The sequence below is a fragment of the Dunckerocampus dactyliophorus genome, chromosome 18 (genome assembly GCF_027744805.1).
Source record: "Dunckerocampus dactyliophorus isolate RoL2022-P2 chromosome 18, RoL_Ddac_1.1, whole genome shotgun sequence".
Lineage (NCBI taxonomy): Eukaryota > Metazoa > Chordata > Actinopteri > Syngnathiformes > Syngnathidae > Dunckerocampus > Dunckerocampus dactyliophorus.
The window spans coordinates 14903420-14918812 of NC_072836.1; the positions used below are offsets into that span (position 1 = coordinate 14903420).

At 42.8% G+C, this 15393-nt stretch overlaps 1 protein-coding gene and 1 long non-coding RNA gene across 8 annotated transcripts in view; one reads left to right on the forward strand and one right to left on the reverse strand.

The window, feature by feature from the left end:
• Positions 1-8923, forward strand: part of caskin1 (CASK interacting protein 1) — a 108307-nt gene extending 99384 nt beyond the window's left edge. For 4 of the 7 annotated variants that reach the window (XM_054760046.1, XM_054760048.1, XM_054760047.1 and 1 more), the window contains 8 exons: positions 1895-1996; positions 2090-2228; positions 2567-2722; positions 2820-3952; positions 4023-4292; positions 4446-5028; positions 5978-6473; positions 6990-8922. In XM_054760046.1, the coding sequence (XP_054616021.1) occupies positions 1895-1996; positions 2090-2228; positions 2567-2722; positions 2820-3952; positions 4023-4292; positions 4446-5028; positions 5978-6473; positions 6990-7086 (2976 nt within the window). In that variant the 3' untranslated portion in view covers positions 7087-8922. Of the gene's footprint in view, positions 1-1894; positions 1997-2089; positions 2229-2566; positions 2723-2819; positions 3953-4022; positions 4293-4445; positions 5029-5977; positions 6474-6989 lie in introns of all 7 variants that reach the window. The other 3 variants (XM_054760042.1, XM_054760045.1, XM_054760043.1) reach the window with 3 other exon arrangements.
• LOC129171417 (uncharacterized) lies at positions 582-15297 on the reverse strand. Its single transcript, XR_008566788.1, has 4 exons — positions 14977-15297; positions 9589-9675; positions 6967-7277; positions 582-6459 (listed from the first exon to the last, which is right to left on the reverse strand). It is a non-coding gene; the product is annotated as an uncharacterized LOC129171417 (long non-coding RNA).
• Between the last annotated feature and the right edge of the window lie 96 nt (positions 15298-15393).

Consider the following 15393-nt stretch of genomic DNA (forward strand, 5'->3'; position numbering starts at 1 on the left):
CGCATCGCGTTCACATTGACAAGTCACATTAAAATAGGACCGCATAAAAATAGGATTTAAAAACCAATTTTTATTGAATACCTGAAGTGTGAATGTAGCCTTGGATTATCTTTTTTTTTTTTTTTTTTTGCTTGTTTTCAAAATACAGCATTGTTCTTTAGGTCAGTGGTTCTCAACCGGTTTGGCTGTAATAGCGGTCATTTTTCAACTCATACAAGTATTTCTCAGATATCATACAGTCATGGAAAAAAGGGTTAGACCATATATTTGTTTGGACAAATATATTGATGATGACAAAAATAGCTCATAAGCGTTTGTCAAAAGCTGATATCTAGCCATTTTCATAGTTTTAGCAAAAGGGAACAGTGACCGACTTTCATACTTTTGTGGCGGTAGATGAGATTGGTTTCATAAGTAAGGATCGGCCAATCGCCGAAAAACAGCGCGGATTTCAGGCCCTGTTGCAGAAGTTACACAGCTGCTCAGAAATGTTATATCCCAGCCTATTCTTGCTCCGAGCATGCAGTCTACACAGGAGCCTTTGCTAAGTGTTGGCGGTGTGAAGATGTGTGTGCCGATATCAGGGCATCATTCTCGTATTTTTACATATATAATGCAACATCAGTAAAACATGTACAGCAAGTTAATATCGCTTCTCTGGGACTGGTTTTGTTTATGTGCACACGTGTGTGCCGTGAGTGACAGCCCTGAACACCAGTGATCTTAATTGGGCCGAACAACAATTTCTACTCAATTTCATTTGTAATTGTGATAAATATAGACATTTGTCTTAATAATAAAAATAGGAGGACCATTTCTTCTGTAGATCTGCCTGGGTCAGCACATTGAACTGGCATTAAACGCTTCAGAGTCCTCTCATACTGTACCTGGGAGTCCGATTATGGGCGAAATTCCCCCATGCAACACAGCGGTGAGACGCTTGTCTCTTCGTAGCGCGGTCTTTTCCAGCAGATGTCAAACTATCTAGCTGTGTGTTGGACGGACGGCACGTTAACTTTACACTCGATGTCCCCCCCCCCGCTCAATCTTCGCCAAGTCGCCCATAAACATGGCACGCACCTCGTGGTGGCGGAGCAAGCGAATAGCACAGACGCGGGGTGCGTTCAAGGACATCAGGTCATTACACAATTTTTGGGGGGCAAAGACTGGCGACCCACCGGTTGAGAATCACTGCTTTAGCCCACAAACTAGCTGGTTAACTGGTTGCAGCCAAGTAGTGCACTCCATATTGTCTCTATTGCAACAAGACGCGATTAATCAATACACTTCCACACAAACAACTAAATGATTTCTAATTAAATTGCCTAATCAGATATTATGCGCATTCTTGGTTCCCAGGGGTAAGTTATATTTGTAACGTGAATATATTAATTTTACATCTCCATACGCTCTGCTGCAGACGTTTGATGCCTGCATACAAAGTCATGGCATCTTATTAATCTGGTGCTGATGCAACAGATGCGTGCGTGCGTGTGTGTGAGGGAGGGAGGGAGAGAGAGAGTCGAACTCTTGCTTGTGAGTGTGTTGTGTGCCCAGCATCGGCTGCCTGAAACCCCAAACTAATAGAAAGGGTGCTGTTTATTCATTGATACTTGTAAATGACCGTGTCAAGTCATTTATATGTCATTTTTATCCTGTTATTTGTAATTTAAACGTGACGAAAATCAAATATTTCTGTTTCATTGCATTTTGCAGACATTTGCATTGGCCGTCCTGGCATTTTAGTCATTTTTGAAACATTTATTTCTGTTCCATGCTCTCGCTCTTTCTCTCTCTACCTTTCGCTTTTGCTGCTGTTTTGTGTGTACGTGTGAATGACAGCTTGCACGTGTCTGCGGGATTGTATTACTTCAAATGTGCTACGTGTTTGTAGGATCTAACAGCTATCGGGATAAGTAAACCAGGTCACAGGAAGAAGATGACAACAGAGATTAATAAACTGAGTGTTACGGAGTGGCTGCCTGAGCAGAAGCCTGTGAGTAAAAAGACACATGCATGTAATTGAAAGTGCTGAGGGGAAAAAAAGAAATATAAGTTACTCATTAGCTTGTTTCTGATGTTCCTATAGGCCAGTCTAGGAGAGTGGTTGTGTGCTATTGGCCTAAGTCAGTACCACCAAGTGTTGGTGCAGAATGGTTACGAGAACATTGACTTCATCACAGACATCACTTGGGAGGACCTGCAGGAAATAGGCATCACCAAACTGGGTAAGATTTACAGTATTTTATTAACTTTAATGCATTCATGTATAAGTATTGAGCTCCGTAGACTATACTTTATCATGAATAAATGTAGTCCAAGCCTGGTCTGCTAATAGTTGAATGTGATCATAATTTGTGACATTTTAGTTGTTATTTTTACAATGAAACGTAATGTAAATGTTAAGTATGAAGTGCATTTTAGTAGCAGAAGGTTTATTTATGTCAAAGTTAGCTAGTTAGCTATTAAGGTAACCCCATAGTGCATGTTTGAATTGTGACTATTATAACACGTTTCTTCAAAATCATGTACACAAAGACACAGTTTCAACCTGTCAATGTTTTAGGCCATCAGAAGAAGCTGATGTTGGCGGTGAAGCGACTAGCTGAAATACAGCGAAATTCAGACGGGCGGGGCTCCCTCAGAAAGAAACCACCACCAATCACACAGCAACAGGAAGTGATGTCAATGGACAGCCCGCCCCCAGATGGTGAGTTTACAGGTGATATTTCTACCAACAGATGCAGTATGAGATCTTTTAAGTAGTTAAGTTGTATTTATTTCTTTGCAAATAAAATGTTCATCCTTTCTCTCTCTAGATGTGATGTCTCCAAAGATGAGCACCTTCCAGGACAGTGAGTTGAGTAGCGAGCTCCAGAATGCCATGACCCATTCAAGTCAGGAGGCCAAAGCCCAGCCAACACGTACTCCCAGCAAGGATCCTGACGACGCTGTAATAGGAGGACCGCCTAAGAAGGAGGCGAGGACAATGAGGCAGCAGAGCAGCCAAGGAAGCACCTCCTCCCACAGGGGCAGCGTGTCTTCTCAAGGGAAACACCGTCACTCCCACTCCCATTCCCAGCCTGCTCCTCCTTACACACCTCCTCACACACCAACCAAGACCAGGACCTCGTCATCCTCTTCCACCTCCTCCGTCCACAGCACATCCTCATCTCAGTCCAAACACAAGGTGTCCCCCCAGTTCCTTCAAGGTGAAAGACCTCAGTCACCACGCTCAAACCCACCTCAGTCGCCAAACAGTCGTGGAGCTCCCGTCCAGTCCCCGCAGCAGCATCAAACCCACCCTCAGCACCAGAATATGGTGGATAGCGCACAGCCGCAGGTCCCACTCCTCTGCCTCCCAGCAGAGGCTGAGCTGGCAGATGGCAATGAGGCAGATCCCGCCGCACTCCAGAAGAAACGAGCCCACAGTCTCAACCGATATGCTGCTTCAGATGGCGAGTGTGATGAGAGGCCAGGAGGAGGAGGAGGAGGAAGAAGTGGAGAGGCGGAGGTGGCCTCAAGCCAGGGCCCCAACGTTAGAGGGGAGGGCGGTAAATACGCCACGGTTACCCATCGTGTCAGCCGCAGCCACTCTGTTCGCAACCAGGACAAAACAGTCTCTCGCAACCAACCACAGTCCATCACTCTGCGGCAGAAGAAAAAAGGTCCTCCCCCGCCACCGCCCAAACGCTCCAGCTCGGCTATCTCCAGCTCAAACTCCAACCTCTCGGAAGGGAATGCACCACTGCAAGTGCTGAGCACCACTGGGGGGATGCTGGATGTGCCTTACCACCAGCAGCGGCGGGCCAGTGATTTGGGAGTGTCATTGGAGGCGGGCACTGTGGAAACGAACAGTATGGGCAGTGTGAGGAGCATTGCTGCCATGCTGGAAATGTCTTCCATTGGGGGTGGAGCCAAAGGGATGGCGCTGCAGAAGAACTTTCTGCAGGTATGGTAGGACTTGGCATAAATTCTATGAAAATGTGATCATGGCGTGACACAACACGATGTTATTTCAGGCTGGGAAAACACGAGAAACCATCGGTCTGGACGGTGAAGTAGTGAACCGACGACGGACCATTAGTGGGCCTCTTACTGAGTTGGTGGCGGCTGCCAGGCGCGACCAACCGGTCATGTCCGTCATTTCCCAGCCTGAATCTTCCCCGCCCCCTGTAACTTCGTCCTCCCCCAACCCCAGCCCTGGAGGAAGCTGCAGTTCTTCAGAAAACCTGCCATTCGCAGAGGAGGGAAGCATGACTATTCGCCGACAAGGTCGAGGAGAAGGACAGGTAGCTATCTATAAATGTTTGTCTATTTATCTATGTATTTATCTATGTTGTAATGTTAAAAAACAAGACCTTATTTGTGTACATTCATCAATTTCAATGTTGTGACTGTTGCAAAAATGACCTCTTGCCACGAATGTATGAATTTTCCGTTAGTGTGTATTTTGTGTCTGTCTGCAGGGTGACGGCGAGGGCCCCCCGGCAGACTGCGGATACACACAGGAAGACATCTCCAGGGTGGAAGCCACTGCGACCTTAAAGCGACGACCCCGCAGCTCCAAGACCCACCCGAATGGCTCAGACTTCACCCTCCAAGAGTCGTCCACCGTCAAACGAAGGCCCAAGAGTCGCGACAAGGAGCCAGAGGGCTACACGGAGCTCACCGGGCCCAACGGAGAGCCACCAGGTAGCGGGCCCCCAAACACCACACAGCCAGTACCTTACCAGAACGGCACAGCCACCGTGAAACGCCGCCCAGTGTCTGACGTCGGCGTGACGGAGCAGCCTCAACCTCAACCTCAACCACAATCCCAAGTGACTTCCGTTTCTCGAAGGGACAGTTTGGAGCAAGTAGCTCCGGTGGGCGGTGAAGGAGCGCCAGTGAAAAAACCAAAGCCACCGGTCTCCCCAAAGCCAGTTGTGGCACAAATCAAAAGACAAGGGGGCCCACAAAACTCCCCCCAGACAGCCTCGAACAAGAGAGTTCCTCTGCCAGGACCGGGCACACCTGGCAGTCCAGGTATGAATGTGTGCATGGTGGGTGAGGATGTAGAGGATTTGGAGACGTGATTCCCCATATGTAGATCAATGCTGTAAATATTCATTATCAAACCAAATGAAAGTATTGCACAAACAATACAAACCATATTTGACAACAATGTCAATAAATGGTCACTGAAAGGATATATACCATCGTCACTATTCAAAAGGAGCGATATCCATGTTCCAAGTGTCTACAGTAATGTTGTCATTCTATTTTGTTTTGGCGGCATAGCAACATATCATGCACTATCCTGACTATTCTAGTACTCTAGTGCCAAACTGCGCCTATACACACCTTGAGAGTATAATGATGTCAGAGTATGATGTAAGGGTGGTTCCGTGCTTGGGCCCGCTTAACATCTAAAGCACGGTATGCTTGGCTAGTATGAGCGCACAGAATCCGGCGCAGGCATGGCACACTTTCCCTCTTTTGGCATGACAGGAAGAGGTGGTGTAGGGCCGAAATGTGTTATATGCATACGCACAAAGCAGAGTCAGAATGACTGTGATGGGACAGCTCCGTGCTGGTCATGAATCATAATCGACACAATACGTAATAAAAAAGTAGAAAAGGAACCCAACACTGCAGATAGGTTGCAGTCCTGTGGGAAACACTGGAACGTCGCATTTAATTAGTGCAACCGCCCCTCTTCTAAATACAGCGGCAATCGTGCAAAATAAAGAATCAAAGACAGAGAAAACAGCAGAATAGTAGCCAATCACTAGAAATGTTGTTGTTACAACTCCCTATTTCTAGGACACGTCCCCACACATGGAGCCGTCTGTGTGACATATGAAGCACTTTGGTCGTGTCCTCATTTCATATAAACTAGAACACACTGCACTTTGTCCCCGAAGGCCCCTTGGGACCAAACAGACTTTCAGTGTAACCTCCTGACCTCCTCTCTTTCTCTTCTTCTCTCAAGTGGAAGGAAAGAAGATCCCTCCTCCGGTCTCACCCAAACCTGCTCCCCCTCCTACAGCGCCTAAGCCAGCCAAGCTTATCCACTCCATGACCAGCCCCCCTTCCCCGACGCCGGCCACTCCTCCGGCAAAGTTGCACCCTGCGGTGGCCCGACAGACAAGCTCACCTCCCTCCCTCTCCCAGTCCAACACCCCCTACCCTTCCAACGTAAAGCTACCGAGCCCCACTCCGCAAAGTCCGCACACCCCTCAGACGCCCACCACGCCTCAGACTCCACAGACTCCTGCCACTCCCAGCCCGCCGGTGAAGCCTCCTCGCTCTTCCATCGGGGGCGTGTCCGTGGACAGCGGGATGGCAGCAGTAGGGGTGACGGCGCCGGTGACCCCAACGCCAGACTTTGGTGCAGATTCTTTGGTGCATCAGAAGCTGGAGGAGACGAGTGCATCGCTAGCTGCTGCCTTGCAGGCCGTGGAGGACAAGATACTGCGGCAAGAAGAGTGAGTACACAACACATTACTGTACATTGGCCAAATACATACAAATACTGCATTACGTCATCATGCTAATCAGTGACGCAAATTCCAGTAAATATTGCTTTTTGCTGTAAGATAAAGGCATTACTAATTTTTGTTATTAAAATACCTTGTTTTTTGTTATTAATCCGTTCCAAAGGGTCTGTCTAAAACCTGCTTGTATAAAATTGTACAAATGTTTTCCCATAAGACACAATGTAAATCTAATTCATCCGCTCCAGACACCCAAAGATGTTAACACAAAACACTTGGAATATTAAAAAATAAATAAATAAAAAACACTTAATATACAGTGTTGTTTGTAGCAATTCAATGGTTCCAGACTTGACTATGATAAATTAATTTCCACGATATAGGAATCAATGATAATAAGTTGAATTTTGTAGTTGGAGCATACAAAACCCATTTGACTTTCTAAATACGTTTTTTAACATTATTATTATTATTATTGACTAACTTGTTGCATGCGCTTGTGCCCAGCTCTGTGACAGAGCAGAAGACCACCGTGAGCATCCTCGACGACATCGGTAGCATGTTCGACGACCTGGCCGACCAGCTGGACGCCATGTTGGAGTAACCACGGGACCCTCGTCAGCTTGTCACCATGGCGACGCTGCACCGGAGCGACTGAGGCGGCACGACGGGGCAGTACGGCTCTCTCGTCTCTCTTTCCAGTCATCCTTCGCTCGTCCACTTTGCACTCTTCCTGTCTTTTGGCACCATCTGTCCATCCGTCGCTGCTCCGCAAAACTTCTACTCTTCTACGGACTTGAAGAAGCAGAGCGCACCGACAACGAAGAGGGAAGATCGATGAAGAAGAGAGTGAGGATCAAGTGCAACAAAGAAGTCATCCTCACAAACTCGTGAGCAAAATAAAGGAATTGTGATTGAAAAAGCAACAGTGTGATGAACCATCGTACGTGTACATTGTAAGCATGGAGAGTTTATATCTACTGAAAAAGTCCTGCATTAGCACAGTAATATATAATCAATACAGATTATTAGGAATCTCTCGCTCTTTGGATCAATGTCTTGGTTCTATGTGGAATTCTATGATGTAATCTGTGACCAAAACGACACCATTCAGTTCCTGATGGGTGTGTGTCCACGTGCGTGTGTGTGATGGGTGGGGAAAAGAGAGAGTGATAGGTTTGTGTGTGTGCAGGGCCGCTCCTAACCTAAATGTAGAACACCCACTGCGAGTAGGGCCCCACAATCCAAATTTGGGGGGGGGCAAATGTGCAAACGATATGCTTTGCTGCTGTGAGGCAGGGAGACAAAAAAAAGACATGGGTACTCTGACGCAGCAGCATAAGAGATGGCATCCAGTATATCAGGCCCTGGTGGTGTAATGGTACAGCTGCTGCTTTTTTTAAAAGGAAGAGAGTGCAGGTTTGATCCCCGCCCCAGACGTTTTGTTTTTCTTTTTGCACTAAAAGTAATTTGTTGAACAATTTGTTCCCATGTGTTCATATTACTCCACATGCATTTAAGTACATTCAGGTTCATGCTTCCTGCAGGAGCTACTGTTCATGACACAATCAATTTGTAATGTGGAGCGGGGGATCCAAATGATTGTTTCTGGGCGGCCCTGCGTGTGTGTTTAGGTCGTTTTATTTGGGTTATTGTTTCATCACCTTGACACACACGCACACACATGCAGACATGGAGAAGCACAATGGCCCATGCAGCTAACACACACAAATACATGGGAGCTTGCACAGTATACAGGTGGAAATGAGTCAATAGGGTTTGACTGATGCAAGGTTTTACACAAGATGCATTTCAAAAATTCCAAATAGTGCTTTCAATGCCAGCAAGGTTTGGCGAGGTCAAAAAAACACTTCCTCGTAAAGCAGCAAACACGGTTTCAAAATCATTGCTGCTGTTTTGTAAGCTTGCCGAGCTAAAAGCTCAAAAGTTCAACTATAACAGTATTCCTTCTCTTGGAAGTTTGCATGTTTTGAAGAAGAAAGGAAGCCATGAAGCTCCTTAAAGATGATACTAACTTTTTTTTGCCTTTGCTTTCATTTCCATACAGTTTAAAGGAGGATCAAGGCCACACTGAAGAAAGTCAAATATACAGAATACAAGAATAAAGTCATAGAATTGCGAAAAGAAAGTCCAAATACGACTAGCTGTTTTTTGTCCGAACATATGCAGTTTTTTTCTGTCAAACGGATCATTCACCATAAGTCTGCAATCATTGTATCAATACGGGAAAAATGTACAGCGTACATGTACCACTCTTTGAAAGCCCGTGCATTTTACATGTGGGCAGTCAAATGATTAAAAATTTTAATCAGATTAATCACAGTTTTTAAATTCATTATTCATGATTAAACACCATTAGCCATTATTTATATATATACAGTATATATACAGTATATATATATATAGTGTATATATATATATATATATATATATATATATATATATATATATATATATATATATATATATATATATATATATATATATATATATATATATATATATATATATAGTAGCAGACCATTTGAGTCCTACTTTAAACCTATTGCGTTATTGTTGCGTTCAAAGACATCATGTAATTTCAGGTAAATGTACTTGTTTTCAGTGTATTTTCCAGCATACTTAAATGTAGGAAATTGTACATCCACATTAGTAGTTACAAAGTGAAGTGATAAAAATATCCACTTCATGTTTTTCTTTATCTTCCTGTTTATTTACACACACACACACACACACACACACACACGCGCATCATAAAGCTGTTTTTGTGACGTTCGGAGTGTCCCTGAATGCATCTCCCGTTCTTGTAATGAGAATGAGGACGTGTCGTCCCCGGATGAACGGACTAGAGCCGTGTGTGAGTTGGAGGTACATACAGTGTATGGTGTTGGAATTGTACTGCTGTTGATGTGTTCAGGTCAGAATGAAGTTAGAAAAGAGCACCAGAGGCTGTGTGACTGTGGGGGGCGGGGGGGGGACGCTCAACTGTCCTTCCGTCTGCCGTCATAACAGAGAGACGTGCTTGCTCTGATGCGTGTGTGTTAATTACGCTAAAAAATGTTTTGTAATTAAATAAATTACTTACCGCCGTTGCTCTGCGATGGGCTGGGGACCAGTCCAGGGTGTACCCCGCCTGTCGCCCGAAGTCAGCTGGGATAGGCTCCAGCTGACCCTAAAAAAGAGAAGAAGCGGTATAGAAAATGGATGGATGGACTTAATGCATTATATTAGACAGTATATACATATAATATATACAGGGGCAGCTCAATAAACTAGAATCCATTTGAAAAGTTCATTATTTCAGTAGTGCTATTTACACACATTGGGAAACATTTCTTATAGTTTTAATGATTATCGCTTACAACAAATAAAAACCCCAAATTCAGCACAGTGTCTCAAAATGAGAAAAATTGTCCAAAAGTTTAATATATTGTAAACTACTGGTTTGTTTGTTTTTATTTGTATTTTCAGTGTGGCCCTTAATACTGCTTTTTTCCCAAGCCTGGATGCATTTCCTCTGCATGGGGAAAAAAAAAGCTTCATTAAATGTACTTTCAGTCAGAACTTTGAAACAAAGAAACATGGAAACTTTCAAGAGAGGCTGCGTATTCTCTTTTTTTCCAGACTATTAGACACAACATGACGCTTATGTCACAAGAATTGATGTAAAAAATACTTCACCCCTGTGTTTAATTTATAACCTTTTTTTTTTAACTCAAACGTTCGCATCTTCCTCCCACACTCTTCTGAGCACCCACCCTGTGTTGCCATGACAATCTGCATCATCATCCTCCTCCCCACCATCTCCAATGGCGTTGCCACGGTTACTCCACAACACGTTGCAACAACTGATGGGTTTAGAAAGGTGTGAGGGTGCGAGTGAGAAGAGTTGTGTGAAGATGGTGCTTGTTTAGAGCGACATTAAAGAGGTACTCGCACCGTGCGACTCAATGATTGGAACCCCTGGTGATGTCACGCCGGGGTTGTTTCTGCAGACATATGACTATATTTATACTACATGGCAACGAAATTGCGGCGCAAAACTGTCCGAGTACTCCTTTAAGTTCAACGTGAAACTGCAGCCATGCTCCCTCTTTAAGAATTGAGAGAATAAGTGTGCTATTTCAAGCATATAGAGATTATAAATACATACAGTATATATATATATAAATGGCTATTTGCAAAACAAACACAGAGGTGTATTTATGATGTCCATGTCAACCTGAAGACTATTTTTCAAAGTTCACAGATCTAATCTGAGTGTTGAATCAAGTTGCTTCTCCATGCTTCAGTGGTCCGAGCTGGTGAGTGGTCGTTTGGTTCCTCGTTGGGATGTTGTTCCTGCCTCCATGTGTTCACGTGCTCCTCTGTGGCGATGTGTTTAATACAAGCGGTTCTTCTTCTCGTCCAGCCCCTATTTTGTTGATTTTATTGATTGCAATTGTTTGTTTGTTTTTTTTATTTCTTTTCTTTGAAACATGTGCCTTGCTTTGTGATTTTGCTCTGACTTCCAAGACACGAGATGGGTATGAAGCATAGCTCGCCAGCGTCTTTTACGCAATCGTAAACTGTAAAGTAGGCCTGTCACAATAATCGATTCATCGAAAAAAAACGAGGTCGATAATTTTGACGGCCTCGTTAAATTGACGTGCAAATATGCCTTTTCCTTCTCCTCGTCTCGCTGTACCACACAGGCTGGATGACGGGAGGGTTCACTCTGCATGTGTCTGTTGCGCAGTGGTTCTGTAGTGGAATGAACGGAGAGAGTGAGCCCTCCTGTCAGCGATTGTCCCAGTACGTGGAGGCGGGGCTACTAGTGAGTGGATACGCAGACAGAGTGCTAGCAGTTAGCAAGTTCTCAAGCAATTATGAACAAAAGCCGAATGCCACACAGCTCCAGTGTGGATGTGCAGCAGAGCCTTCGCCCCGACAGCCAGCGCTTACTGAGGAATTGCGGCGTGAATATAAAACGAAACAGCGTAAAATGGTGCGCGCTCACAGACCAGCTCAAATATGACCCCCTATATTAGTTTAACAATACACTACATAAGTGCGTGTGTGTGTGGTTTTTATTGGAGTGTTTCTTTCTTAACAGAGACAAGCAACTTCAGTGTCAAGATAATGTGGCTCACACAGGTGCACTATACCCGAGTGCAATCTAGTGGTTCAAATGTGAATTACACCTCTCATGACAATGAAAAAAATGGTCTCAACAATGTCGATGATATCGATTATCGACGATAATTTGTAGCACAATTATCAACTAGCAAACTGCGTTATCGTGACAGGCCTACTGTTAAGAAGCATCAAGTGAAACACACCTTTTTTCATTTAGCCCATGTGTACATCTTAAGGGTGCGTTCACACTTGCCATGCTGGCTTTGGTTTGGTGTAACCATTTTTCTTAGTGTGTAAAACTGAATTTAAAATGTCTTTAAGAAATGTGTTAAGAGCAGCGATGTCCAAAGTGAAGCTTGGGGGCCATTATTTGTGGCCCGCAGCTCTTTTTTCTTTTTTTTTATTCCAAAACTAAAACAAATGACAGCCCGAATCAGAACATTACAAAGGTTTTATGGCCATACTGAAAAGAATAAAAAAGGTTACCATGAAAAGGTTTGCAGAGCATCACATGCAATTACCAATATCTTATTTTTTTCCCCTAATTGCTTCTTTAAGTTCCTGAAATAGCTGCAATGGTTTTTCACTTATTGTTGGCATCTGTGAATTTGCTAATTATTTTTAATTCACCAAAACAAAACCACAATTATCTACTAAGATGCATTCTTGAACCTGAAAAAAACAAGTTGGCAAACTGTCATCAAAAGAGGCCATACAAAATGTTTATGTAAAAAATTGTACAATTTAAAATGAAATAACCTGCGACTCTAGTGATGACGAGCGGTATAGAAAACGGCTATAAAAGTAAAAAATGATTAAAATGAAATATTGATATATCATAATCTAAATTAAAAATGATAAACATAAATAAAAAAATAATTATTTATATAAAATACAAATATTTCAATATAATTATTATATGTGGGGAAGAAAGCACTATTTAGTTATTTGCAAATAAGTTTTTGAAAGAGTGATAAAATATTGTTCTCGTGTTTATGACAGGTGGTTTAAATGCAAAAAGGTCAAGAATATCAAAGTGGCCTCCGCTTCCTTCGCTTTTACTGCATGCGACCCATGGAAAAAGTCTGAAAATAGGCATTTTTACAGCTTCTTATTGGTGCCTCCATTACTCGCATTTTTACGCCAAACATTCCGCTGTATTTGAGTCATGTGATGTAAAATGTCACAAAAGCTGCCCAATCAAGTCCTTACTTTATGCTTTTTTGGTCCCGTGACAAAAATACCAGTGTGAACACTAAGTCAGGGGTGTCCAAAGTGTGGCCCGGGGGCCATTTGCGGCCCACGGCTGTGATTTTATCGGCCAGCAGCACAGTCTAAAAATGTCATTTAACAAAAAAACACAGCAGCAGCAAAAATTGAAAACTCAAATCAAAAGTCTAAATATTTAAAAAAAAAAAAAAAGAGTTAAAAAACATAATTTCACAAGAATAAAGTAATAGTATGAGGAAAAATGTCATTTTAGTAGCATGAAGTTGAAATATTAAAGAAAAAAGTGTTTTTTTTTAAGTAAAAATGAATAAAGTTGTAATCTTTGCAAACTTAGCTTGGGGGAAAATGTATAACATGGGAATAAAGTGAAAATATTAGGAGAAGAAAAAGAAAAGAAAGAAAGAAAGTTAAAATATTCAGAAAATTAGACAAAAAAAAATCATCAGCAGAAATGGAAAGCAGCACAAATTTTACCAGAGTAAAGTCAAAACATGAAGAGTAAAAAATAGTTTCCTAATGGGGAAAAAAAGTTGCAATTTCACAAGAATAAACTTATGAGGAAATATGAGGAAAAATACCAATTTAGTAAGAATGTTGAAATAAGGAAAAAATACATTTTTTTTTAAAATATAAAAAATATGGGAATGAAGTTATAATTACGAGAACAAAATTTCCAGGAGGAAAGCTGAAATGAAATAGTTGGAAAGTTAAAAAAAAAAAAAAAAAGAGTTGTAATTTCACAGGAATAAAGTCAAAACATTAAGAAAAAAAAGTCACATGAATGAAGAACAAAAGTAGCAATTTTACAAGAATAACCTTGTATTATTGTTGAAAAAACATCATTTTTAGTAGCATTTCACCTATACCTACACGACAAAGGTGAAATGCAGTATTTCTTGAGCCACGTATAGCTTCTTAGCACATCTCCATGTGTTGGTTTACAAAATATCAAAGTAACCCTTGCATCCTTTCATTTTTTAGTATGTGGCCCTCGCTGGAAAAAGTTTGGACACCCCTGCACTAAGTGAACCACACTAAAATGCACACCAAGTATGGTTTTAAAAATGTTTCATCAGACCGGAGTACTGCACGGCAGGTGTGAACGCAGCCTCTGAGAATCCGCACATTGAAAGGATATTTGTACTAAAAGACCACAAAGAAGGGGAGCTGGTGTATAATGTTTGTTTGTCGTGCTATGTTTTCTAAATGCAGGGTAAACAAATGGTACTGTAACCCCACCCCTGATGTGTAGAGGTCAACCGTCACTCCCCGTCACCATGCTAGTGACCTTCCATCGGGAGGCACCCCGTCACACGTTTCTCCTGCTTGGGTGTCGTCGTGCTCATCTGTTGAAGTGTTTTTGGAGCATGGATGTGGTCGGGCTGACGGTTAAAAAGACACGGATGGTTGTATTTTATTTCTCAACTTAAAAAACAAAAACAAAAACAAAAAAAGCCACGCTGTTTTAAAAATAGATTTCCTGCCTGTGCTTATATGAGCAGATACCGGACTTCGCTGCAGTGACTTTGTGTGCAAGTGGCGGACTGAGGCCGAGCGTGTTTGTGCGTGCGTGCGTGCGAGTTTTGTGTTGCTCTGCTTTAGATTGTGTGAAACACATGTGAGTGTATGTTGCAGTGAGTGGACAGTGGTTGGTGTGCTTGCAGTGACTGCATCTTATGGCCATTTGCTCTAAATAAATAAACGTTCTATACAAAGTGCAACACCCTCCTGTTTTTTGCTGTTTTTTCCACAACTGCAGGCACAAAAATGACAGCAAAAAATGTAACAGGTAAATGAACACACACACACACACACACACACCAACTACTACTACTACTACTCTGAGGAATAACAAACAACATATGTTAACACTAAACACATAACGAGCAACGTTTTACAAAACAAGTGCCACAAGGCATGCTGGGTAGCTGGAAGCACTCGAGCTTGGTTTCAACTTGCACACTTTTAATACGTGGGATTCTGAATCTACTGAATGGGCCTCGAGAGACCTCGTGTCCGTTAACTCGTTCGTTCACACTGCAGGGCAATTAGATTTTTTTTCATGTCAGTGTGACGTAGTCGAAAGGCGTGTTTTGCCATGCAAGACTGGGATAAAGGTACTCACCGACGTAGGCAGAAGTTATTCTTGTCATCCGGAAATTGTTTTAAAAAGGTGTCAGTGAAGCGGCTCACGTCAATGTCCCACCACGCCTGGCTCCAACATCCACCCACACGCTCCTCCGAACAGACGTGTAGCAAGTTAACTGCCATAGCCGAAAGTTTTGCCCTCTTTCTTCTTAATGTTATTCATTTGGTTAAGAAAATGTTGGCTGCCGTTGCACAAAATCCTTGAAATTGCCAAAAAAATTCGCCGGGGAAAATCACAAATTACGCCAACGTTTACTTCCGTAAACCCACGTGGAAACGAACAAAGTTCTGCTTTTGCGCATGTGCATCATTTCCCAGACGCTTTGCGGTCAAATTGACATTGGTAAGGTGAATGGTCACATAATACGTGGAAAAAATGATTAGACCGCCCTTG